This window comes from Homalodisca vitripennis, chromosome 4 (genome assembly GCF_021130785.1).
Source record: "Homalodisca vitripennis isolate AUS2020 chromosome 4, UT_GWSS_2.1, whole genome shotgun sequence".
In the NCBI taxonomy this organism is placed as follows: domain Eukaryota; kingdom Metazoa; phylum Arthropoda; class Insecta; order Hemiptera; family Cicadellidae; genus Homalodisca; species Homalodisca vitripennis.
The window spans coordinates 88,535,552-88,560,897 of NC_060210.1; the positions used below are offsets into that span (position 1 = coordinate 88,535,552).

Below are 25,346 nucleotides of genomic sequence, written 5' to 3' on the forward strand. Positions count from 1 at the left end.
AAAAAAAAATACCTGCTGAAACCCACTACTGTTAAAATTATGCGTGAACTTGGTGGGTCCAAACTTCCTGTACAGGCTGCGATACTATGTAAATTACACAAAGGTGAGGTTGATGTATTGTAGGATGTGAGACAAAAAGCTGCTCTCAGCTACTTTCGCTTTCAGAGGACATTACTTTAGTGGTTCTATTGTTTCTGGATATTGTTAAAACTGGTTGGAGATGTGTTTATCAAGCAAAGTAGCTATTTTCACTTTCAGAAAATATTACTCTCGTGGATGGTTTGAACATTTCAGAAGCTTTGTAGAACTTCCAAGAAATTTTTCCTCACGTAACGTAGCTATTTTCACATTCAGATAGGGGATATTATTCCCGTGGATGGTTTGAACATTTCCGAAGCTTTGAAGAACTTTCAGGAAATGTGCGTCACATAATGTAGATATTTTCACTCTCAGAGGATATTATTCTCGTGGATACTTTCGTAGTAGACATTTCGTATCATCGTTCATAGTTTTTTTTTATTTAGAAACAAATAATCTGAAAAACAGAGGTATAATGAACAGGTTTCGATAACACCTTGGGTGGTTTATGATACTAGCCTAGTGGCGTGTGTATATGGCTGTGTGACTGGATACCACGCTTTGATCGCTGTTCAAGATTGTATGATACATCATCATTATACTTCAGTATGTATCGCAGTATAATAAACTCTAGTCTATAACGCAGACAATTTATTGTCGGTTCATAATTCACTTAGTGGAACATATACTTATAAATGAGAATGGGAGTAAATAAGAAGTCAGTGTTTGTAACAATGTAAATTAACAAAACCTATTTATTCACTCATTTGTACATCCATCGATTCTACATACACACAGAAGTATACAAATTGTACAATGACCACGTGAGGCATCCAACCACCCGCTTGGCATTCTGGGACTAGACTATCTTTTATTGTAATGTTATAAAAATTATGTATTCCATTAAATCCATAAAAAAATATTGAAGCAAAAATTATTATTTCGAATACATCTTGTCTTATATTCTTAATTACTGCTCAGAGCTAAAAGACTGATTAAAAGTAGTTCTACATAGAAACAAATACAAAGGCATCATTATTACTATGTAGCTGTTTTATTACATCTTTAAATAAACTTTATGTTAATACAAATATAAATAAAAATCAAAACATACAAATGTTTGATAAACATCTTTTAGCGAACTGAAATGTCACATATAATCTGTATTTTACTTTTATGACTGTATTAGTTTGTAAAACTATTTCACTAGATAATTACGAACAGTTGTATGACTATAAACGCAATCGTTGGTATGTTGACCATAAACAACGATGTTTCAATGAGAAGTTTGTTTACCCACGCCATGGAGTAATAAATTCAAACACAATTAAGACATATTTGACTGAACATTACACTAATTAGCCTAGTGACCCAGAGGACCAAAATTTGTCCTGAATTGAAGACATGATTTAATATTATCAGCGTAAAATAAACTTTGGTAAAACAGTACTCTATGACATAATGTACAATTTAAAAGTAATTGAAAACACAATGGTGTCACTTTCAAACGAAATAAGGTAAGTCAACCACAATTTGTTATCAGTGTAATTTTCTAGACTAGACTTTGAATAATTTTGAATCTACTGCAGCCAATCACAAGTACCAGGTCAAAACATTTCAACACGCTGAAGTATGCGATAACATTTTTTTAAACAGTTTTCTCGAAAATACTAATTATTATAAGTGGGCTTTATCTCTGTACTTGCGCTTATCATTTCGTTAACGTTAGCGCGCAGCTCGCGTTGTCTTATTTATCAAGCATGGAAATTTACAAACAAACACAACAGCAAATGTATTACATTTTTAGTTAGTGTAATTTTTTCGCACAATAGTGCTATTGAAAGAATTAAATTTCATAGAATTTAGTTAATTCTATGAAATTTAAGAACATGCTGGATAATCGGAACATTAAATGTTAAAGAAGCACGATAGGTTACATGTTCCAAAATATTTGCTTCCGATCCCGATAGCTGTGGGCATAATTTCATGTAATGAATAAACGAGATGGATCATAAAACTGTTAAAAATACACGACGAATACAACTATAATAGCCCAGAATACCTCCAGTGAGTGGGTCGGTCGGACTGTGAAGTAATACAAAACACGACGACACCATCTGACATATTATACAAACTGTGTATACAGAGAGATACACTTGGTATGATTGATACAGCGATACAGTATTGTATAGGTACGGATATAATACAAATGTACATTCGGCTTAGTTGGCCACGACTCATAAGTACTGGTCAGGTACTTGATATTGCTTTATATAGTACATTTAGTTTGCTTGAGACGAGTAGTATATACATAGAGGGCCTGGCTTTAAAATCACTCTTCTTGGAATAAAATTCCTGGGAAAAAATGAATTTGCTTTGTTGTTATAAAACTTAGCAGTATTTAACTTCTTATTTTCTTAATGTCTTTTACATCATGAGTTGTAACTCTAAGCAATTTAAAGGTTTGTGCTACAGATTTCTTAATCAGCAAATTAATCCATTAAGGTTTCTCACACAGCTTTAAGCATTCCATTAATTGCTATTACACAATTTAAAATACCTTGAATTAAGTATTTCCTCCTAGTTTTAGGTTTAGTATCTAATTGTATAAAAAAAAACTGGAAGATATAAAAGTAATCCATAACGAAACGTTACTAAAAATTATCTTGATTTACACCAATGCCAAACTGGAGTTATCCAAAGACATATAGGAATTGAATTCCGACCGATATACACAAGAGAGGATTTTGAAGCCAGGAAGTAAAAGGAAGTATGATACAAAAATCGCAATCTTTGGCTTTGGCACACAGTACAAAATCTGTTCAGTTCTGGGAGGATTGTATCGTTACAAAATGTCAAAGTCGATATCACTCATGAAGTTATTATGGAACTTTCAAAAATCCTGGTTGTCGATGCCACATTTGTCGTCCGCATTCTCAGTCTTGATGGCGAGGAGTTTGTCTTCCTTGAAGTCCATCAAGTGCTGGACAGAGTAGCGTCAGACACCAGGACGCTCACTACCCCCGGCCGTGGCGTACTGACAGGCACTGAGCCCGCCGCTCCCCGCTCGGCCCCCGGGAGCGCTGGACGTGGTGGGTGTCGTCGGTGAGTACGAGAACCCTGACGAGTGTTGCTTGGCCTTCAACCGGAGGCTGGCGATGCTGCACACACAGGCCAATTGTTATATACGCTCAAACACAACAGGGGTATACATGTACAGAGCATTTACAAGAATATCGTGGAATGCCAAGGGGGGATGACAAGAACGTGGATAGACCTTACCAAAGGCAAGGTTGAAAGGACGTGGTGGGATGTACCTGTGGAAGAGTAGGAATATATGAGAGGATTTTATTAAGCATTTGAGGATAAAACAGAGTGTAGAACTAGAATTAATAGAATAAACACCAAAGTGTTCAAATTAGTAAAAGTGCAATGATGCACGAATTAAAAAATTAATATTTCCGTAACGAAATCATATACTTTCCTGCATGTTCTTAGGATAATATAGTACGTTACAAAATGTTTATTAGAACGTAGATGATTGGTACCCTTTTAAGCAGTCTGTCTACATACGTACGCATCCAAACATTGGCCACCACAGTAATTTTCAGGCCAATGGTTTATCGAGATTTTAAAATCCCTTATAGAATTCCCTTATAGAATAAGAGATTTCGTAGGAGGTACCGTGCTTCTACTTGTAGTCCCGGTAAGGAAATTCCAAGTCTCAAACCTGCTAATTTTGAGCTAGTATGTTTTTAAATTTCCATGACAGATAAGTTTATATTCGAGTCCCTCTTCACCCTTCTCGCAATATTCTAAATTTTCCTGCCAACTTTCTAGTCCGTTTCCAAAGGTATGTCCTCAGGAATCAAAAGCGTTCCCATTTCCCTCGAAACCAGCAGGTCGATGGATAGCCAATGTGTAAGATTGGGCATCCGAATTTAGCATTGGACGACAATAAAGATTGGAAAGAGTGCAAGAGATGAGGGTAGGTATATTTCAAAAGCTGTACCACAGTTAGATACTTTTGAATTGATCTATAAAGTAACATAGTATATGCTTTATTACATCTTACTAATGAATGGTAGGTAGTCAATATACTTCTATTTAAAGCAAAAGCTTGTATACTATAGTTTGTAGTATGCAATTTACCAAACATGCAATTCTTTGCATTTCATAATCCATCATAACATTATGTTAATTTTTAACAGTAGTTAAAAAATAATGTCACCGATTTGGAAATCTGTTGAGAGTCAACCATATTTTTATACATAGAAGTGTATTTTTCCGTGAAGTTTTCCAAAATAGGACTGTGCAAAGTAAAATATTGTAATGCGAGCATCACTCTTATTGTTTCTTTTTTATGTATAACTTATACTCTTAGATAATTCAACTGCCACGCTTGTTTTTCAAATAGTTTACGTCGCATTTGGGTCTTTTGTATAAGGATGGTTTAAGGTTCAAGGTTTAAGGCTTCAATTTATGGTATAGACTAAGAATTTGAAATAATTAAATAAAACCATTGAAACTAAGCACTTAAGTAAAAGAGAGGAAAATTTAATATTAAATAGGATGTACTTTTTACAGAAATTAAATATATTATAAAATGTATTAAATTAGTTTTATTAATAATCAAATGAATATAATTTCTTTTTCTTGTAATAGAAATCATTTAATTTTAAAATACCAAAACAAGAATTTCTCTGTGTACGATTCTACACTGGTCCCTTTAACAAAGGCAAATAAAATATAATGAACGTTCTTTGTAATTATGATTCACCAACAATCAACCAAATTTTAAATAAGTTTCCTTAAAGTCAATAATTACAAATGTGATAATTACAATACTGACAATGAACAACAACTTCGTTTAAAAATGTAAGTAAACTCCAATGCAAGGCAGAAAGCAGAATTTAAATGGTCTTTTTTTAAATTAAAAAAACTATTGTAAAGCACTATAAGCAATGCCCCAACCCGAGACTTAAGTAGATTGGACGAAGAGGGGTACCTACTTCCATTGAACTAGGGAGAAGGTTCGGCTCTACCTGGAGGTCATGACGTTGCAGGGCTCGGCGGTGCGGTGATGGTACATGGAGTAGGGGGCTGTGGGGGGCGCGTAGGGACAGGCGGCGCCCGCGGGCGCTGAGGAGGGCGCCAGAGGAGCACCTGGCAGCATGGAGCCGGCACCCGTCGACATGGAGGCGGCCACTGAGGTCGCCGCTGCATTGAAGCAGTTAACGGAACTTTGGTGATGGTTCACTGTACTCAGGGGATTGACAGACCAAGGGAACGTCTTGGTGCCCAAGGGACTTGGAACCTGAAACATGAAAACAACGATAAGAGAACTGAAACGTCAACACGGAGGCGACCACGTAATATGAGTATAAGCTCTGTTGGTGGTTGAATATTCTCAGGCAGTTAACGCAGAAGGATACGCCTAGGTGCCCTAGGGATTCGCTACGTGAAACATGAGGAGGTTAGAAAATGAACTGTAGTAGTAGAAAATAAACTAGCTCACTAAGCTCCCTTGGTGGAAATTGAATATGAAAAAGTCAAAGCGTGCAACAGAAGAATGCCTTTGTGTTCAAGAGCCCTATTACTTTAATCATGAGAAAGATCAAAGAAATTTACAAACCACAATGTAAGAAGTGAATGCGTTGATGAACGAAGCTCCACCTCTGGTGGTGAGTGAATGTACAAAAACGTTTGGCACAACAGAGGAACGGTTTAGTGCCAAAATGTCACAGTAATTTTATCGAGGGGGTTAGAATAAACAGACAGAATCGCGTGCAGTGACTTGGTACAAGTTTGACAGACAAATTTCTGTGTGAAAAAACAAATGAATTATGTTCATTTGTACAAGAAATTTCAACGATCGGTTTGTAAGAAGTTTTATGTTCATATATACAATTATATAAAAATATAGAGGTGTCTGTCTGTGTGTTACTCAAACACGTCAAACTGGACCGATTGTACTAGATTTTACATGGAAATGTCCGAGGTCCTTGCTTAACATGTAGGCCTATTCCTATTTCAAAAATTCCTCCAGGTTATGTCCAACTGGGCTTCATAACTCCCTTTTTGGCTTATCAGCAGATAGTATATGTGCTTTTGTAATCAACTGTTCTATGTAAACATTGAAGACAAGTTGGCAACACAAACATACAATGTGATAACACAATCTCATATGTTTGATTAATTTAAGTACCATTTTAAATTTCTTTACGTTTACAGTAAAAGAAGCATAGATCAAGCTTAAAAACGATAAAACTCTTTATTTTAACCTAATTTTTATCTTTTATATTCGTACTACATTTTGATTTTTAAGAAATAGTTAAGTTTAGATTTCTTGAATTTTAATTTGACATATGTGACATATTTTACGGTGAGATTGTGAAGAATTGGTAATATACTATCCTATAGAAGTCTACCGCATGTAAAAGTTCTTCATTCATGGATCTTCATTGCGCTTCTTCCACTACTATCACGGATAGGCCAACCATTAGATCACATCAAGGGAGAGAGTTGGACGTCCACTACTATCACGGATGACCCAACCATTAGATCACATCAAGTGAGAGAGTTGGACGTCCACTACTATCACGGATGGCCCAACCATTAGATCACATCAAGGGAGAGAGTTGGACATCTACTACTATCACGGATGGCCCAACCATTAGATCACATCAAGTGAGAGAGTTGGACGTGCACTACTATCACGGATGGCCCAACCATTAGATCACATCAAGGGAGAGAGTTGAACGTACCTTAGTGGCCCAGTTGTTGTAGGACGAGTACGCGGAGGAGTAAAGTGAGTCAGTATCGGTAAAGGGCTGCATCAGTCCGTTGAACTGGGTGCTGAAGCCGTTCTTGAAGTCGGCAGCGGCGGCAGCAGCAGCATTCATCGCGTTACGTTCCCTCTTGCGCCACTTGGCCCTCCTGTTCTTGAACCACACCTGGAACACGATTTGTGAATGTTTAGAGAAAAACTTGATGATAAATGAAATATTTTATGTGTATTCAGCAAGAGAGAGATAAAAATACAAATCAAAACTGTAATAGAATATAAAGTAGGAATGTCTTCTCATGATGAAAATACTCATATAAGATTGGATTTCTCTAAGAAGAACATTTAAGTAAAATCATAACCAAAATGGAAAATAGGGTCGTCTGAATTCATGCATACTTTATAATGAAATTTCTATTCGCTTCTTACATTATTAAAAGACCCCTTTATTGTTTCAATAATGGATAATATTTATAATTTTTGGATTATAAAACTATTTCCATAGTATGCACGAAGTATATTTTAATCTTTATCCTACACTGAGAAGATAATAGGGTATAGGGCTACTGAAGCAACATTTAGAATTAAGTATTATAGAAAGAAATGAACCAATTCTACTTTAATAATCGAAACAGGTATCGCCCATCAAATAATAAGGATCAATTTGAGAAAACAATAAAAACTATAAAAGGAGACGCCACTCTCCTGGAATGTTCCATTAAGTATCATTTGAGTGAAGGGGAACGACGATTGTTTCATCAGGCGAGGAGCGGCCTTCAGCTCTCATCGTTGGGATCGTTAATCTGCTGGCCAATTAAACGAGTCGTTGGCTGCGTTTGTACGCAAGGGTGGCGGTGAGAGGGGAAAGGGAGGGATAAGGCCCATTGCCTTTCCTGCCAGTTGGGGATACACTGTGCATCGGGCTTAACAAACACGTTTCAGTCCTGTTGAGTTCATTTTGATAAATATTCGAAAAGTTATGTTCTGATTTAATCTAAGTTATGTTAAATACTTACGGGAGTATTACTTTATGTTGTACACAAATTCAACTTTAAACACGTTTTGGAGTTTATGCTTAAGTACGCAAGAAACTGTTAGACTTGTGAGGAAATGTTTGACATTAGATCTATAGGAAAGACGTAATCATCCCGGTAAAGTGCATAACTGGCTGAGTTTCATTGAATGGGTGAGTGTAAGCGAAGTCTCTTCTAAAGGTTGGTTAGAGGCGCCCGTTTCTTCATCCGTCAGCGGACGTACAGAATGACCTACAGGCATCAACTTTTGCACGACTGTTCCTCTTAAAACAGATTGGAGTACGCCACACTACCATTAGGCCTCCCTGATGTTGTTTGCAAATATTCAAGTCTATTGCTCATTTTCGTGTTGTCCTGCGGATAGATACACAGACAGACATCATATTAAGAATAAATCTTTACATCCCCCAGGTAGTTTTTTCTAACGCTCAGCCAAATCCCTTAGAGGGAAATGCACCATAACTGAAATCAGTGTTGGATTATAGCAGACAAACGGACAGATAGAATGACAAACAAGCAGAAATGTTTTTTGTTACCACGAGTGACAAGCTTTGCTAATGAGAAGGTTTTCAAGTTACAACTGTCCCTAAAAATTAATGGAAGTGCCTAAGATAATATTCAACTTATAGGGATTAACTCTCCAAAGTTCCAAAGGAAAGTGAAGATATACATTAGCTGTAAACTCTCATCTGTTTTGGTGCGGGTAACATATAAATGAGTGTATATATATATATATGTATATATATATATATATATATATATATATATATATATATATACATATATGCAGTGCAATGTTGTGAACTAACCACTTTGGGTATGTAGATAAATAATAGTTATAATAATTTATTTTCAAAACAACACACCATCTGTATAAATAATAACAATAATTTACAACCCATACAATTAAGAGTTTAAAAAGATATGAAATAAAGCAAATATGATTTAAATGTATACCCTTAAATAAAACGTTTTAAAAGTAAATTATAAATAAACTTTACAGGGCGTGCAAAATAAATTTATGCATACTTACACATAAACAATATTAAAAGAATACACATTTCAATAACCACAGGGTTAAAAATAGTAATATATACACAGAAGCAAAACTGAACACTTCTATTTAATTGTACAAAGTATACAACTTGGTATATGCACGTGAATTACGTATCTGTGACAAAATGATGTCTTCTAGAGGAAATACCTGAACACTTCATAATGATAATGTATTTTCATTACGTATTCATAGTTTCAAGAGTCCTTCCGGTTCAGTCGAACGAGGTAGGTAGATTTTGAGACATCTGATATTTTTGTATTATTATCGTTATTAACATGGTATTTTTTACACGTACCTACTCAATATCTCGAAAACCGTTAGCGTTTGAACAGTCACCATGTTGAAACGAAATAGTATACCAGCTGGCCATGAACTTAGCCAAATCAATGTCAAACTCAAAATCAATGTTTGTACCAAGTTTCAACTTATTTGGGCTTTGGTGTCTGGGGGTTATGTTCGGCGATGTTACGCAAAATATTTCGGTACGTTTTTAAATGCACAGCACATAATCGCTTTGGTTTCTGTTTTGACTCAGTCGATATGAAAAAGAACTCATAGAAACACCGAAGCAGGTTTAGTTGAAAATCTTTTAAAACGCATCTGTCGTTAATCGTAGACTAATGCACTTGATGAAAAACGATTTCGTTTATCAATGTTTTAAATATTTACCATATGATCATATTTATGGTACCATAGTTTATGAAATATCCATCTGAAGAATGAAATTGTATTTGCACTATTTTTTACTTTGAGTTAGAGAAGGAACGTTTTCAATTTGTATTTTCCTTCCTCCAGTCTTGAACGTGGATGAAGTGACGCTAAAGCCAGTCTTCCTCCCCGGAAGCCCACTAGAGGTGATGTAAAGAGATGAGAGAGCTGCTAAACCCCCCCCCCCCCCCACCATTCTCTCACTGAACCCCTGAACTACTTCACCCCTTCAGTTGTGAAAGGCCATTTCCGCATCCTGCCGCCTCTAAATAAACCAATAGTCCACGGCGCGATCCCAATTTATTGGAATGGCACTTGGCACCGCTGCCTTATTGAATTGAACTTTTCCCTCCATCCACCTGTAAAACTCTATCCTACCAGTGGGTCATTGATTAAGGTTAACAGTGATTGTCTTTAATGTTCAAAAAGTTAGTCGGTGCATTGGCTATATTAATATGACTTATGTTTGTAAAATATATAATTAATATATTTAAAAATCAATTAATAACTCATTAAAAAAGGGAGATCATACCAAGTGCAGAGTAATAGGCTTCGCTGAGGTTTTATGAAAATGTCAAGTCCAGATAGATAGCTACATGGTATTGTGTCACATGTTAAAATGTCATATGATCGTACTCAGTTTAATTACACATTTTTTATTCTACTCAAAAGACCAAGCTAAAATTCTTCACTAACGCTCAGCCATATCCCACCACCACCATATATACATTCCCCTGTATAGAAATGACGATTCATGCAAAATGTCTATAGGTCAGTTTGTTCTCGTTATATCATGCGGATAGACAGGCAAACAGAAATAAAATTTGTCTAGCTTCTTGAATGATAGGCTTCGCTAACGCTAAGCCAATTACGTGTAAAAAATCTAGACGTAATTTTAAAACTAGAAAAATTCCTAACTTATAAAAATTTTAGCTGTGACAACTCTCAGTAACCTTTTGTTTCGACAAGCCTTTTTGGTAGGCACTGTGGCGTTGGGTATAAATACAGCCACATTATCGTCCTTGGCGGTGATAGTATTGTCTTAGACGTTACTCTACATGGACACGGACTGAAGCTTATAATTCATAGTTTTGTATTTTAGAGACGATCTCTTTCCAGGCGAATCATGTTACAATATTATTGGCATTTTAATGACATAAAATACATTAAACCGGACTCAAGCCTGCAACAATTCTTGAGTTGAGAAGATAACCTCAACATCTTTTATTTAGCAATTTATTAGAAATTAATTCAAATTTTAAAATAAAATTTCAATTAATTCTTTTTTTAAATGATTTAATTTCTTATTTAGAAAAATAAATATTTATTTACATTGAAAATTAAATCAAGATAACTTTTTAAGGTTTTCTGAATGTGTACAATATAGGATGAAATAAATTTAACATTTCGCGACATATCAAAATAAAACTAATACAATTACCTATTTTACCTGTTATCTAGTATTTTTGAATTATCAAATTTATTCAAAGCAACACACTTGCAGAGCTTCTGCTTATAATATGAATTTTGGAGCTTTAAATATTTTTCTGTGAAAGATTCACCTTGAGTAACGTCTGTGTCAAATCCCCCCCACCCCCCCCCCCCCCCACCCCCCCCCCCCCCCACCCCCCCCCCCCCCCACCCCCCCCCCCCCCCACCCCCCCCCCCCCCCACCCCCCCCCCCATGTTAACGTGATAAAGTAACGTTAAACAGTTATTTCTTATGTTGGGTAGAAATCCAAGTGTTGTTAGAGGTTAACATGGATACAACTAAAGAAAATGTGTGTGATCACTTCGGCAAGAGGATGTAATTGGATCCTCAGCTAGAATTAGAGTTTAGATTTTGGCATTTAGCCTGTCTTGAGAAGACCAACACTGAAATAATATTTAAAATACATTTTTTGTTAGTGATCTGAACAGAACCCAGTGTTGAAAATATTCAACCATCAGTTGTATTTTAATCACATTTTTTCTTCTCGTTATTATTAACCATTCTTCTGGTATAAAATATAATAAGGAATTATAAATAGTTTAGTCGTACATATCTTATTAACTACTGCTACAGTACAAGACAAAATTAACTGGTCTTCCAATGTTGGCTATTGGACTACAATAAGGTCCCACATTTTTGTCGAGTTTATTGTCTTGAATAAGTTTATTGGTGCGAGGAAAAATTTAATCAATCTACTTTTCTTTACCTTTCATGTTAGGTAATTATAAGTGGTTTGTCAAGTAATTTATTAAATAAAACATGAACAGTTGAAATGTCTATATCAAATAACAAGAAATCATAAACATGGCTGTATTGAATATTACCATGATTTCGAACAGTGGAAGGCATTTCATCTCTCATATTGAAATCAAATATTGTATCTTCTCTTTAAAAAAAAAATTAAGGCGGTGCAATCAATTATCAATTTGATAATTTTTTATGAATTTTGCAATTACCTTTCCTTAAAGTACTTTATTTGAAGATTGTTTTTATAATTCAAGGAATTTTAGGAATATACATAGTGCAAAATATTCATATAGTTATCCTCAGGTGTTTTATATTGAACCTAGTTCCAAAACTGCCTGAAATGACTTACTCCTCAGTAATAAAACCATAATCTTAAGATTAATTTGAGATTTACTAATACTACTGTAAAAAGGAAAACATTTAAGATCATACAATTTTAAAAAATATAATTTTTGTTTTTCAGAAGGATATACAATACCAGCTGGCACAGTTGCGATGATCATTACCTACATGCTGCACAGAGATCCAGAAGTGTTCCCTCATCCTGAGCGCTTCAACCCTGACCACTTCCTGGCGGAGAACTGCCGTGGCCGCCACCCCTATGCCTTCATCCCTTTCAGCGCTGGGCCTCGCAACTGTGTAGGTGAGTACTGAACTTGGGATCATTGTGTCAAGTTAATAAGTGAAGGAAAATCTGTTATCATGATCTCCATAGGGATGAATGTATCAGTTATTTCTTATTTAATCACAATTTTGTAACCAATCATAATTTATTATTGTTGTTAGCGGAGTTTGTGTTCATAATTTTAAGATGTATACACATTAGCAAGTCATTTCAAATTTATCATAAACTTAGTATTGTTTTATTTTAATTGTAGGTAGAAGAATTAAACAATACTGTATTGGCAATATATAAAATTTGAATCAAATGACACCATTAAATAATTTGTGTTTTCCCATTAATAAAACAATGTATCTAAAAACCCTTAATTATAAAAAAATATAAAATTTTGTATAGTAATTATTATTTAATATTCATAGTATTATAATATGAATTGAAAGGTGGCTGTAGCTTCCTGAATATACATCTTTTACTTTGATTGCTGATTTGAGAGAAAAAATATATGTAAAATATTGTGAAGAATTAATCTATTACTTTGACTGGTATTTCTCTGACAATTATAATTTCCTTTCAGGTCAGAAATTCGCATTGCTAGAAGAAAAAGCAGTGATTTCCACATTTCTCAGAAAGTACCGGATCGTTTCGGTAGATAGAAGAGAGGACCTGACTTTATTGGGTGAACTAATCCTCCGCCCTAAAAACGGCCTAAGAGTCAAAATATTCCCTCGTAACAGGTCATCTTAGAACTGTGATAATTGTACTTTTTTATTTATTGTTAAGTTTTGTTGTAATTAAAGTAGATCAAATGAAACAATTTAGTTCAGTATTTAACTCTACACGTATAAAGTTTTATTTCATAGATTTGTAAATATGCCCAATAAAATAGATTCTACTTGTTACCCATGAACTTCATAATCTTAAAGCAAAATGCTTGAGATAATAAAATTGTTTAAGGAAAATCATGAAAGAATACATGAACATAGTTAAAAGATTTCTATACACATACATGAATATCGAAATGAAGTGTAATTTTTATAATAACCTTAACCCTTCCCGCGCTGTTGACAAATATAACCGCCAATTTGTACTTTGCTAAAAACTCTGTTGACGAATATATTCGCTTTTAAACATTGAGTTTATTATTGGGAGTAAGTAGTTCCCAGTTTTGCCGGTGGAGTGCAGCAGCTGCTGCATCATAAATCCCTCAATAGAAAAACAGAGTAATAGTTGTTCCCGCCTCCCGGTTGTTCTCCAAGCTGCAAAAGGCGGCGCACTACCCATGTCACTGCCTGTTTTGCCAGACACTAGCGCTACTGAGGAACTAACTCGCCGGTTTAGTTCGTTTGCGGACTGCGAGTGGAACTATTCTGTGTACGTTGTCAAATTGGTTTTTGAGATATTTGGGAGGTGTGTTGTGTGTACACGCAACGGTTTACGTAAGGAGACCATTTACGTGTACGAGACATGCAGCGCCCGGCCGAACTTGCACCCGGATACGTGTTTCAAGACGTACCACACGTTGACGTTACCTTGAACACCGTGATGGCTAATGTTATATCTTTTTATATCTATTAATGTTTTATTTTAACTATACTATACATATAATACACTATAATATAGTATTATACACGATAGTAAAATTTCATTCAACATTTCGTTAAATTTTGTGTATTTATATTATTTTATAAAGTTAAATAAACGTATTAAAAAAATTATACTTTTTTCGTCCCCAAAAGTCTTTTTATATAGCAACAAACTCAAAAACAACATTAGCGTTGACTTTATGGAAAAAAAGATTTTGAGGTATATGTAGCGTTTGGGTATGGTGCGTCCCAAATTGCCGTAGCGCGGGAAGGGTTAATATACCTTTCTAGCACGATGAAATAGTTTGTGCTTATTGTGTTGGTTGTGGATGATATTATTGTTTTGATGTACAACTTGTTCCACAACTAGTTATACTTTTTGAGAGTTCATCGCTATACTTTAATTAAAAATTTTGTTGGTTATTTTTTACCACCTAAAGGAGATAATATAGATTCCAATCCTGGAAACATAGTGTGCTATTTTTTAACAAAGGTATAACAATGTCAAATGTATAAAATCATTATTCTTTCAAGGAATCGCATATTTAACAGCAATGAAATTCAATTTAGAAACAATATATTGTTTCTTTCTTATTATTTTCAAATGATTTAATGGTAACTTGGTGACAAATTAATCTATAAATTAAATTACTAACTCTTAAAATATATTTAACAGTTGGGAGATTGAAAATCAATAACTAACTCAATTACCTTTTAACATACCACTGTACCATGTTTGATTCAAGAGCATTTATCTACACTTGTATTGAGTTGAAATTAAAACTGGTGAAAGAGAACAATAGTCCATGATTTTTTCAATTGTTTCTCCTAACGACAGTACTACAAAATCAAAATGGTTGTTTTAGAAGTAAGGATTGCATTAGATTTCAAACACTTGGCAGTTTTTATTTTATTATGTTGTTTAGAATTTTGTTCAAATCATGCAGCCACTTCTGAGCTATAATATTGATTATTTTATTTGAAAAATCTGGTTTTATGGAAATACTTTAATAGCATAGCTCCGCCAAAATGTATATTAATATAATTTGGATTTTTTTTAGGAATGAAAAAACAAAACATACTAAATGGTATTTTTCAGTTAGATACATATTTTCATGAAAATTCATTTATATTAAAAAAGACAAATAAAAAAGGATAGGCTGATCCTCTTTATGCTTTATTCTGCCTGTCTTCATGGACCACTGGCCTGTGCGAGTATCTTAGCAAACGAAATAAGGGGAAAAGTTGATACAGTACAAAGTCGATGGTAGTAATAAAAAGTTCTCTAACTCATATTTAACCCTTCCCGCGCTACGGCAATTTGGGACGCACCATACCCAAACGCTACATATACCTCAAAAAAAGTATAATTTTTTTAATACGTTTATTTAAATTATAAAACAATATAAATACACCAAATTTAACGAAATGTTGAACGAAATTTTACTATCGTGTATAATATCATATTATAGTATATTATATGTATAGTATGTATATTATGTATATTATACAATTATAATAAAACATTAATTTGTATAAAAAGATATAAAATTAGCCATCACGGTGTTCAAGATAACGTCAACGTGTGGTACGTCTTGAAACACGTATCCGGGTGCAGGTTCGGCCGGGCGGTGCATGTCTCGTAGACGTAAATGGTCTCCTTGCGTAAACCGTTGCGAGTACACACAACACATCTTCCCAATATGTCAAAAACCAATTTGACAACGTAAACACAACAGTTCCACTCGCAGTCCGCGAACGAACTAAACCGGCGAGTTAGTTTGTCAGTAGCGCTTGTGTCTGGCAAAACAGGCAGTGGCATGGGTAGTGCGCTGCCATTTTGCAGCTTGGAGAAAAACCGGGAGGCGGGGACAACTATTACTGTGCTTTTCTATTGAGGGATAAATACTCCATCAGTTGCTGCACTCCACCGGCAAAACTGGGAACTACTTACTCCCAATAATAACCTCAATGTTTAAAAGCGAATATATTTGTCAACAGCGTTTTGAGCAAAGTAAATATTGGCGGTTATATTTGTCAACAGCGCGCGAAGGGTTAATGCTCAACATCTTATATATTTGGTTTTCCATTGTTAACCACCACCCTATCCAACTCCCATGTATATAATTTAAACCCTCATATTGACTTTATTACAAACGAATAATCCTTATTTATGTATGCAAAAATTGTATCAGATTAACAAAACCCAACTTCCAGAGGGGAGGATCAAACAGATTCCATCCCTACTTTAGCAGTGTAATATTTGAAATGATAGATCACTTCACTATCCTAACATGGGAGTCTTGAACGACAGTACTTCAAAATCAAAATGGTTGTTTTAGAAGTAAGGATTTCATTGGTCAATTGGTCCATTTGACCTGACTCAGAGGACAGTGGTTGCCATTGCTTTAACCCTGGATGTGTTGCTCTTATACAGTATCATTTCTTAATCTACAGTATTATGTTTGATAAACACACAATCGAAATCATTATATAATTATCATTTTTATTTACTATAATGAGGAAATCTACATAAAAAATACAATATGAGTTGGAAAAATATAATTCAAGTTACATTTTAGAAATAACATTAAGGTATAATAAAGTCTTGTTGGTCTACTTATACAGTAATTTTAAGTACAATACATATGATGTATTGTTTAACACATTATCTGGTATCCTTTGGAATTTCATTAGACACAGTGACATCTGCAGAGTATACTGCCTGGAAGGGTTTGGAGAGAGCGACATCAACAGAGAAGGACTTGAAGTACTTGGTTATCTGTACTGCTGCCAGAGAGTATGTGTGTAGCTCCTTCAGCTCCCAGCTACTACCACCCCACAAGCCTTCGTACGTACCTTCAGCCCCCACATTCAGGGTGGAATTCTGGAACAGGCATGTGAACACGTTGTTAACAACCCTTTCTTTCAAGACAATACTAGGGAAAATGTGCTGAAAATTGATTACTTAAGTACCTACTGGAATGGATAGAAGTTCTGAATAAGTCATTACCTATAGCTACTGCTGAGTGCTTTATGAAAAAATTCTATCTTCCATCTTCCCAAAAAAATGTTTTTTGTTGTTTTGTTGTTTTCCTATCTTCACTTACTTTTGCACATTTTACAATAGACAAGAAAGTGAAAAATTGCAAGTAAAACAAAACGGTAGTATTGCAAAAGTTATTTACACATGAGTGAACTGCTATAATTCTTTCAAATCGAAACCTTAATTAAGGGAAGCCTCCTGTTTGGAAAATGTCTGTTTGTACACACATATTGATCAAACTGCAACCTTGAAATTTTGCATGGAGGATAAAATGTTCATAAACAACAGAAATCGATACATTTTAGTGGATGTAGTTTGTAGGAGATTAACTTTTCAACGTGAAAAGTTATCCATGATTTGATGGAAATACTTAACAAGTTTAGATCAGCCAAAACATATTCTGTTATGTTAGCACAGAGGTTACAGATGTAGTGTATAACAACACTCTTAATATTAGACACTGCACCACTTGAGATCTAAAGTGATAAAGTAACGCTATTTATTTTATTTTATTTCATAATAATTAGAAAGAGTCATAATTGTAGATATAGTCTCTATACGTGGAAAGTCTTACATTTTTGTGGATAATTACTTTGTAACGTTGTTTTAGAAGAATACTTACACCAGTAAGTTTGAGCAATTATAAACAGAAAATATAATGAATAATCACTTGTATACAGTACAAGAATTTACATTTGCTTGTCAATAATCACCATAAATAGCACCATTAATAAACCCTAAGGAATACTTTTAAATTTAATATAAAATTTTAAAATACTAACTGTACGATATTCACTTTGTATTGTACTCTTAAAAAGTGTAAAATTTTTTAAATTTGCAAATTCTATTCACAAGTTACTATTTCCATTACAGTTTTCTCTGGTAGTGCCAACAGACTTTGGCTCGGATACTCAACTGCTCTCACTTAATAATTTTTTCTTAATCCCCAGACTATACTTATTGATGTCATGTTTTTAAGCCAGTCGTCTTCAACTGCCCTGATCTTCAAGAAATTGTCATGTACCAGGGCAGACCAGACCAATTACATTTCTAGAGCAATAAGACTGTTGCACTTATATATATATATCTATATAAGTACAATCCTAGCCTACACTGAATGTAATACCAAGTGACAGATTACGCTGACTTCTTCAACCAAATTATTCTGGCTTTTAAGAAAAGCACTATTGAGGATTTTAAACAATAACATTAACTAAATAAACATAACATTATGCTAGTTATGAGTAACTTAAGTCTGTAACTATGTCTCTGTTATAGTTGTATACATCTTGTATATCATGTTATATGTACAGGAAATGCATAACTTGTCCAATAATTTCTTTATGATTGTCACTTACTAACATATGAGATTTTTGTTATTGTTGTTAGATATGGATTTCTGAGTAGTTTATTTACACTTTCATATTTCATTATTACTTTTTTGAACTATTATTTCACATATTGCTTGCTCTATTTTTTATATTTTTACTGTTTGATGCTTGTGTTTGATCTCCTCACTCTTTAATTGACATAGGAAAGCAAATAGAAAAGTATAAAAAAACTTACATTTATTTTATAAAAATTAACAACATAATTATATTTTATAAAACCTAGATAAACCACCATTTGCAGCATATCTCTGAAAAAAAGACTAATAATGAACTGATCATTCCAGAAATTAAAGTTCTAATTTCAAAATATGACTCCAGTTACAAGTATTTCTGTCTGGTAATAAACCAAAGCAATAAACACACTTTAATCGTGTTACATCTAAATAGGGTCTTCTTAAAACATCTACATAGTGGTATTACCCCTCTGTAGTCTTTGACTGCGATGAAGCTGGAGTTTAAAGCTGACTCCATGAGAGAATAGAGCTGCTTGTCCCTGACTCCAGAACTGTCCGGAGATCTCCCCTCACTGCTCAAGAGCACCAGTAGGTATCCTCTGGATAAACAATGGATTGATCATCATTGTAAAAAGCTCTTAAGGTCAAAGTTATATTTTACATACAACAAACATTTTATTCTGTAGACGAGATTTTTATGCTAATTTTAGTGACTTACAATTTTAAAATTTTAAACAATTTTAAACTTTTAACATAGATATAGATTGTATTTATTTTAGGCTCTGTAGGCCTACTTAGTGATATTTTTAATATCATATTTGACTTTGTCAATACAATTTTGTAATTGTTGGACGACAATAAAATGATTCTGATTCTGATTTAATTAATAATAACCTAAACTGTGATTTTTATTAAAACACATTAAAAAGTACTTATATTAAATATAAATAAATTTTATGATGTAAAGGGTGAGGGAGACCACCTGTCTACAATGTATAGTGTCTGAACCAAGAAACCAACTTTCTTTGTTTTAACAAAAATCTCCATATTTTGCCCACACAAATTTTAAGAAAATAATTTTTAATACCTAAAGTACTCTAAAATCTGCACTGATTGTGGGGGAGAGAGGGGGTAGGTCTAAAGGTAGGTCGGTAGGTCAAGCCGTACTTCATTTTAAAGGTCTTTATTCACTGAAAAAATGTTGAAAAGAGTTTTAATTTATTTTACTTCTTGTCCAAAATGTCAAAGTTGTACGGTTTCACAGTTTTCTTGTTATTGTTACCTTGTAAAAAAGAAGTACTCTTTCTAAAAATATGTTACAGTTGTTACTTTTCATCTCATTTCCATTTTTTTTTTCAATAGTTCAAATTTAAGATATTTCTACCTTGTAAAACCTAAAAAATTCAAATAGCCACTGTATGAATTACATTATGCCTATTAATAAATAAAATAATATTTGTGGCACTTTGATATTTGACGTTGTAAGTCACTCACCCATGTAGCCTGCACTAATGTTAAGGGGCCTGGCACAGAGTTCTCACGGATCACTTGGTTTGTTAGTGTTGCCATGATGCACTCTATTATAATCATGTTTAAAATCCAGTTGACTTAGGCGGCTATTACTTTGGTACATATTTGTTTAATAAATAACATTAAATCAAACAACTCAATTTGTGTTTAAGACTGAAAAGATTGACATTATTTATAGAACCCTCTTAGTTCCTATAATGCCACTACCAATGCAGTAATGAAATGAAAAATATGCTACATTTTCTTATCTGCTAGTATATCAAGACTGGTTAAGGCTGGGACACACATGTCCGCACCGCGCCCGACACGTGAGTCGGCCGTGTTGGCCGTCATACGGCGAAAGAATTGCAGCGCAGTTTTTAACCTGCAAGTCCACACATGTCTGCACCCACACCAGACCGTCGTGACCGCACCGTCACCGATAGTTGAAGTTTGAATTTTGACGGGCACGGTGCGGTCTACAAGCGGTATCAGTCATTTATATAGAACACTTTTGAAGAAGTAAGCAAGTTTCCTGTTTTTTATGATCAATCAAGTGAAAAATATCGGAATGCAAATATGAGAATATTTTTGGATGAACATTACGGAAAATGAGGAGTTGTAAAAGTACAAATTTGAATTGACTTTTGAAATATAATTCTATGTTGGTTACTGTTGCATTCTTTTTTTTTTTTAAAACTATTTAAGTAGTCTAAACATTCTATTTATTGAATTATTTAGTATAGTCTACTAACTCTATATCCTGCGTTCGCATAAAAAACTGTATTTATTGATAAAAATATTACATTTGTTACATTTAGAGTAAACTATTCATATTTTTTTATTGTGTTAAAAATACATCAAATTTGAATTTTGGTTTTAAACTAATAAATTCGAATTATGTAAAATTTATAAAAAGTTTTCATTAATTAAGAAATAACAAGCATGCACTTAGTTGCGCAAAAATTCTATTTATCATGGATGTATTGAAGTTACTTGATAAATTTATTTCGTTATTTTGTATGGGTCATATTTAGAATGTTTCTGTGACATTTTTATTTTTTATTCTTTTTACTACAATGAAGTAAAAAAAAAATATTTTATTAATAAGATTTTCAAGCAAGAAAAAGACCATGTTCTCCAGTATATATTTTACAAATATTTATTATGTTTTACAAATTATTATACCTCTTGGGTTTAATACAAAAAATATCAAATATACTGTTTATACTCGTATAGTGTATTTGGCCGAAATTCACTGCATTGAAAACACTATGATCAAGAATAATAGGGTTAAAAAATATAACCATTGCAATGTTTCATTCACCACAGCGTTTAATAAAAATAACAACAATAAAGTTAACATTCTTCATCTCAAGCAATACTTAATCTTCTGAATATTTTTTAAGTACCTGTCACTTCAAAATCCAAAAGAAATATGCTTTTGTCTAAATAGTGAGATTGTTGTGCTCGGACTGTGTACGGACATGTGTGTGTCCTCACGGTAACTGAGCCGAGTCCGCATCGACACTCGGCCGACTCATGTGTCGGGCACGGTGCGGTTATGTGTGTCCCGACCTTTAGCCGTAGTGAGTTTCTAGACAGAAATTGTACTGATGGAAAGAAAAGTTAAGCTCTGACAGCTACTAACTTACAACTTTTTAATTAATAAATATTCAAAAACTCTGTACCAGTTGCACTATTTCTCATACAGACTCTTATTTATATACAAAAAAAATCTCATGATGCTCTAACATCACTTAAAAAAACATTTATAACATAACTGCATTACAAGATCCGTGCAAAATCAAAATTTACCAAACTACTGTTCCTATTTGATGTTGAAGAATGAAAATCTCTCGTTCCTACACTGATAATGAACATGGGTTTCGCCTCTGTGCCCAGTTGTAACATTTTACAGCTTATACCACCAGAGTATGATTTATACTCACCGGATCAGTGGTAGGTACAATTGAGATGAGTTGGCTTCCAATGTCATCTCCTGTGGAAGCCATTCCACTACATAGCCACCCGGTATTTCTACCACAGGGACGTTCCTGACAGCCAGCCGAGGCACGCGAGTGTGGACTGTCAGGCTCTCCGGGGCACCTAGCACGATTGTCTTGCCTGTCACGCTCACTGCGTAGGTGGATGCTGGGTTAAGTCCCACTATCTGTACACACGGCATCTCAAGATACTAATACAATTACTACAACTATGCACAAGAACACCTAGTAAAATTAGAAAATTTGACTGGAATGACGTTTGGTATGTCTGATTTTAGACTGTTAACATCTGAAAGATTGCACCCGCTCTAGTTTGCCACAAATTTTGCACTCTGTAATACTATTATGATTCAATATTAGCAGCTTGATCGATTCCCATATACTTATTTACAGGATCTGGACATCTGTTAGTCATTTACTCACTTTGTTTTCAAATTAATTATATCTTTTGTTCCTTGCACAGAATTCACCAATACTCCTTGAGACAAATTTTAAAATTTATAAATATAATCACATTAAGTTTTGTCTGTTTGTCATCAATCTACATTATTTACTGCTACTTTACCAAATTGAGTTTTTACTTGAAAACATTACCATTGTTTTTAATGATTATATTTGCCTATTAAGAATTTACTTATATTTTTGATAATCAGTAATGCCCTAAGTCTAGCCAGACCTTAATAAAATGAGATCAAAATAAATAATGTACATGTTGTTTCTGAAAATAAAATTGTGCTGAAAAGCTCAGTTCTAACTGATCTACTCATGGTAATTGTGGAGTGATTTTGCAGTCAATATACAGTAATCTTAGAAAATGCTGATTTGACTATAGCCATATACTAGTATTTTAAAATTGGATTTAGAATAAAAATGGAATGTACAAGTTCAATTTCACAATATCACAATAAATAATTCTTTATAAGTGATTGATTTAAGACATTCCGGTATCTCTCTCTGAAAAAAATAATTTTGGTTTGCATGGAAAGTTTTTCTCTGCACGTTAGAAATGTATAAAAATTTATTTTTGAGATTTCATATTCTACAACCACAAAGTTTTTTTAACAGTATTAAAAGCAACGGCAACCCTTTTACTCTACACCTTCATAAAATCTCATGTAGGTAGTGATATTACATTAATCTAATGATTTACAATTAAAATAATAAAATACAAATAACCAACATTACAAACATTATAGCTAACCTCAGTTTCGTATGTGGGCTGTTCCGATGTCACCTCAATCTCGATGTTTGGGAAGGCCTTGCAGCAGTTCTCGTAATCCACCCTCTCTGTCTCTGCTAAGGTCACCAGAAAGGATCGGAGGATTCCATTGGCTTTCATGGGATAACCCCAGGACAGTGCAAAACTTGTGGAGGTTATATTCACCACTTTCAGATTTGTCGGCTTCTCAGGTGCTGCAATATAACACTCAGAACATTCAAATAATTTTATAAATGCCCTTCTCGGCCATAAGTCTAATAATTACAGGAGTACCATCAGGACTGACAAGGTAAGGGTATAAACATATCTGGCAAACATTGCTATGATGTAATGATATTACTAACCTCTTCTATTTTATTGCAAATTATTTGTTGAAGTGCATTAAAATATGAACCATCTGTTAAATTAAAATACCTAATATTAAGAACATTTATACAAATTTCACAAGGTAACAAAAGAGTACAAGAGTTTTAAATTGCATCATCTTCACTCTGGTTATAAAGAAAGTTCTCGCTCCTATGAATATCAGCTTATAGATCTCAAATCATTCATAATATTTTTATCTTGAAAGTAGAACCTTACTATTGTTCTACATTTGCACTATAGAATGCTTAAATACATTTAACAGTTATTGTTTTTTCTATTATAGATATGAAATTAACAAGATAACTAAGATCTTCATTTTGAAACACTGTCTCACCTCTTTCTCTAGTCACTGCCTCAACTGCAGTACTAGCCGTTCCATATTCTGGGACTTCTTTATTGCGTGCTCTTATCTGTAAAACATATTTAGGAAAATTGTAAAATATTGAATAGGTACCACTGAGTAAAAAAAAGCTACTATTGTATTTGGTATAAATGGATAAACTATACAAAAATATTTAAGACATTATTGTACACTGTTCAGTCTTGTCCAGAAGACCGAAATAAAACTTATGGTGTGTTGGTGATATCAGTAGTAGATTATATCATCCATCATACTTAAATTTACTCCTTACTCAAGAGTTCCTTATCCCCCTCCTTACAATTTTTTCATCAACTTTTGGAAAAAAAGCCCTAGAGGAAACAGTAGAAGAGTCAGTGCTAGGGCATTGCTTTCATTTTGTGAAACAAACAAAATTAAAACCACTATGAACAGTGAACAATAATTTAACAACTCACCGAGTAAAGGGAAAATTTCACTGAAATACACAAACAATCCAAATTTCTCCTCACCTCCTAGTTAAAGTATATAAATTCGATTAAATTTTAATTATTTTACTTAACGAATTAAATTTTTAAAATTAATATTTTAATTGGAAACAAAAGACCTATATAAATTGGATTTTACCATCTAGGATTTTTTTCTCTTTGACAACAAGTACTTTCTCTGAAACCCTTACACACTGAATGCTAGTTGTAAATGAAAAAAATAAGACAAAACAGTTATAAAATGAAAAATTATTTAGTTTGATATACTTCTGCAACTAAATATGAAGAATTTTATTCCTAGAGTTTTGTAGTGCTCTATTCTTACCAGGCACATATTCAGGGAGGAAAACATTGTGGCAAATGATTCTGTGGTAACGTACCGTGATGCTATACTGAGTGTCTGGAGTCAGGTCAGTGATGGTGTAGCAATACCAGAGAGGCCAGATGGTGCAGTGAGTTGGCTCAACCTCTGTGTCCACCGACAATTGGCCGCCACTCGACAGGTAGATCACCAGGAAGCGGTCCAGCTCACCAAATACTCTAGCGGGTCTGGCCCACCGCAGCCCCACCACCTGCCGCCCTGTCTTGTACACTGTCAAGTGCTGCACTGCCTCAGGGGCTATTGACATGTTCACAACCATCAGTGCTAATTTACTTACAATACAGGTAGTGAGAATCTAACTTGCCAAATTATTTACCTTAACTTTTATAGTCCATCTTTTCATTACATATGAATGTTGCAAGAGTATGTGAATACTCAAAATACAAAGTGGACCAACCCCAAAATTCAAGTTTTCTAATAAGAAAGATTTAGTTAAAAATTAATTCCTTTTGTTACAATTCATGAATGTATAGAAATAAAATTTGCACTGTCATACTTTTTAATAATTTTTGTGAAGTTACCAAATTTAAAAATTTGTCT

At 33.9% G+C, this 25,346-nt stretch overlaps 3 protein-coding genes across 3 annotated transcripts in view; 1 reads left to right on the top strand and 2 right to left on the bottom strand.

Annotated features, from left to right (window-relative positions):
• Window positions 1–803: 803 nt before the first annotated feature.
• Window positions 804–7,784, bottom strand: LOC124361113 (pituitary homeobox homolog Ptx1-like). Its single transcript, XM_046815148.1, has 4 exons — window positions 7,686–7,784; window positions 6,846–7,034; window positions 5,124–5,395; window positions 804–3,239 (listed from the first exon to the last, which is right to left on the bottom strand). The coding sequence occupies exons 1-4, from the start codon at window positions 7,782–7,784 to the stop codon at window positions 3,077–3,079; spliced, it is 723 nt and encodes a 240-aa protein (XP_046671104.1). The 3' UTR covers window positions 804–3,076.
• Window positions 7,785–10,425: 2,641 nt separating this feature from the next.
• On the top strand, window positions 10,426–13,356 carry LOC124361114 (cytochrome P450 4c3-like). Its single transcript, XM_046815149.1, has 3 exons — window positions 10,426–10,435; window positions 12,367–12,546; window positions 13,100–13,356. Exons 1-3 carry the CDS (start codon window positions 10,426–10,428, stop codon window positions 13,267–13,269), a joined length of 360 nt encoding a protein of 119 aa, XP_046671105.1. The 3' UTR covers window positions 13,270–13,356.
• A 3,299-nt stretch (window positions 13,357–16,655) lies between these two features.
• Window positions 16,656–25,346, bottom strand: part of LOC124359725 — a 49,117-nt gene continuing 40,426 nt past the window's right edge. The window contains exons 21-26 of the mRNA XM_046812700.1: window positions 24,805–25,043; window positions 23,934–24,009; window positions 23,216–23,427; window positions 21,961–22,181; window positions 18,966–19,098; window positions 16,656–16,995 (exon numbers count right to left, since the gene is read on the bottom strand). Coding sequence (XP_046668656.1) covers window positions 16,777–16,995; window positions 18,966–19,098; window positions 21,961–22,181; window positions 23,216–23,427; window positions 23,934–24,009; window positions 24,805–25,043 — 1,100 coding nt within the window. The 3' untranslated portion in view covers window positions 16,656–16,776. The remainder of the gene's footprint in view (window positions 16,996–18,965; window positions 19,099–21,960; window positions 22,182–23,215; window positions 23,428–23,933; window positions 24,010–24,804; window positions 25,044–25,346) is intronic.

What these genes read in the sequence shown, in the direction of transcription:
- LOC124361114 (XM_046815149.1), top strand. An exon ending in TGGGCCTCGCAACTGTGTAG is followed by an intron (nt 12,547 to 13,099) that starts GTGAGTACTGAA and finishes ATTTCCTTTCAG; the next exon opens with GTCAGAAATTCGCATTGCTA.
- LOC124361113 (XM_046815148.1), bottom strand. Translation starts at nt 7,784, where the DNA reads ATGCACAGTGTATCCCCAACTGGCAGGAAAGGCAATGGGCCTTATCCC. An exon ending in ACAACAACTGGGCCACTAAG is followed by an intron (nt 5,396 to 6,845) that starts GTACGTTCAACT and finishes TTCATGTTTCAG; the next exon opens with GTTCCAAGTCCCTTGGGCAC. An exon ending in TGCAACGTCATGACCTCCAG is followed by an intron (nt 3,240 to 5,123) that starts GTAGAGCCGAAC and finishes CTGTGTGTGCAG; the next exon opens with CATCGCCAGCCTCCGGTTGA.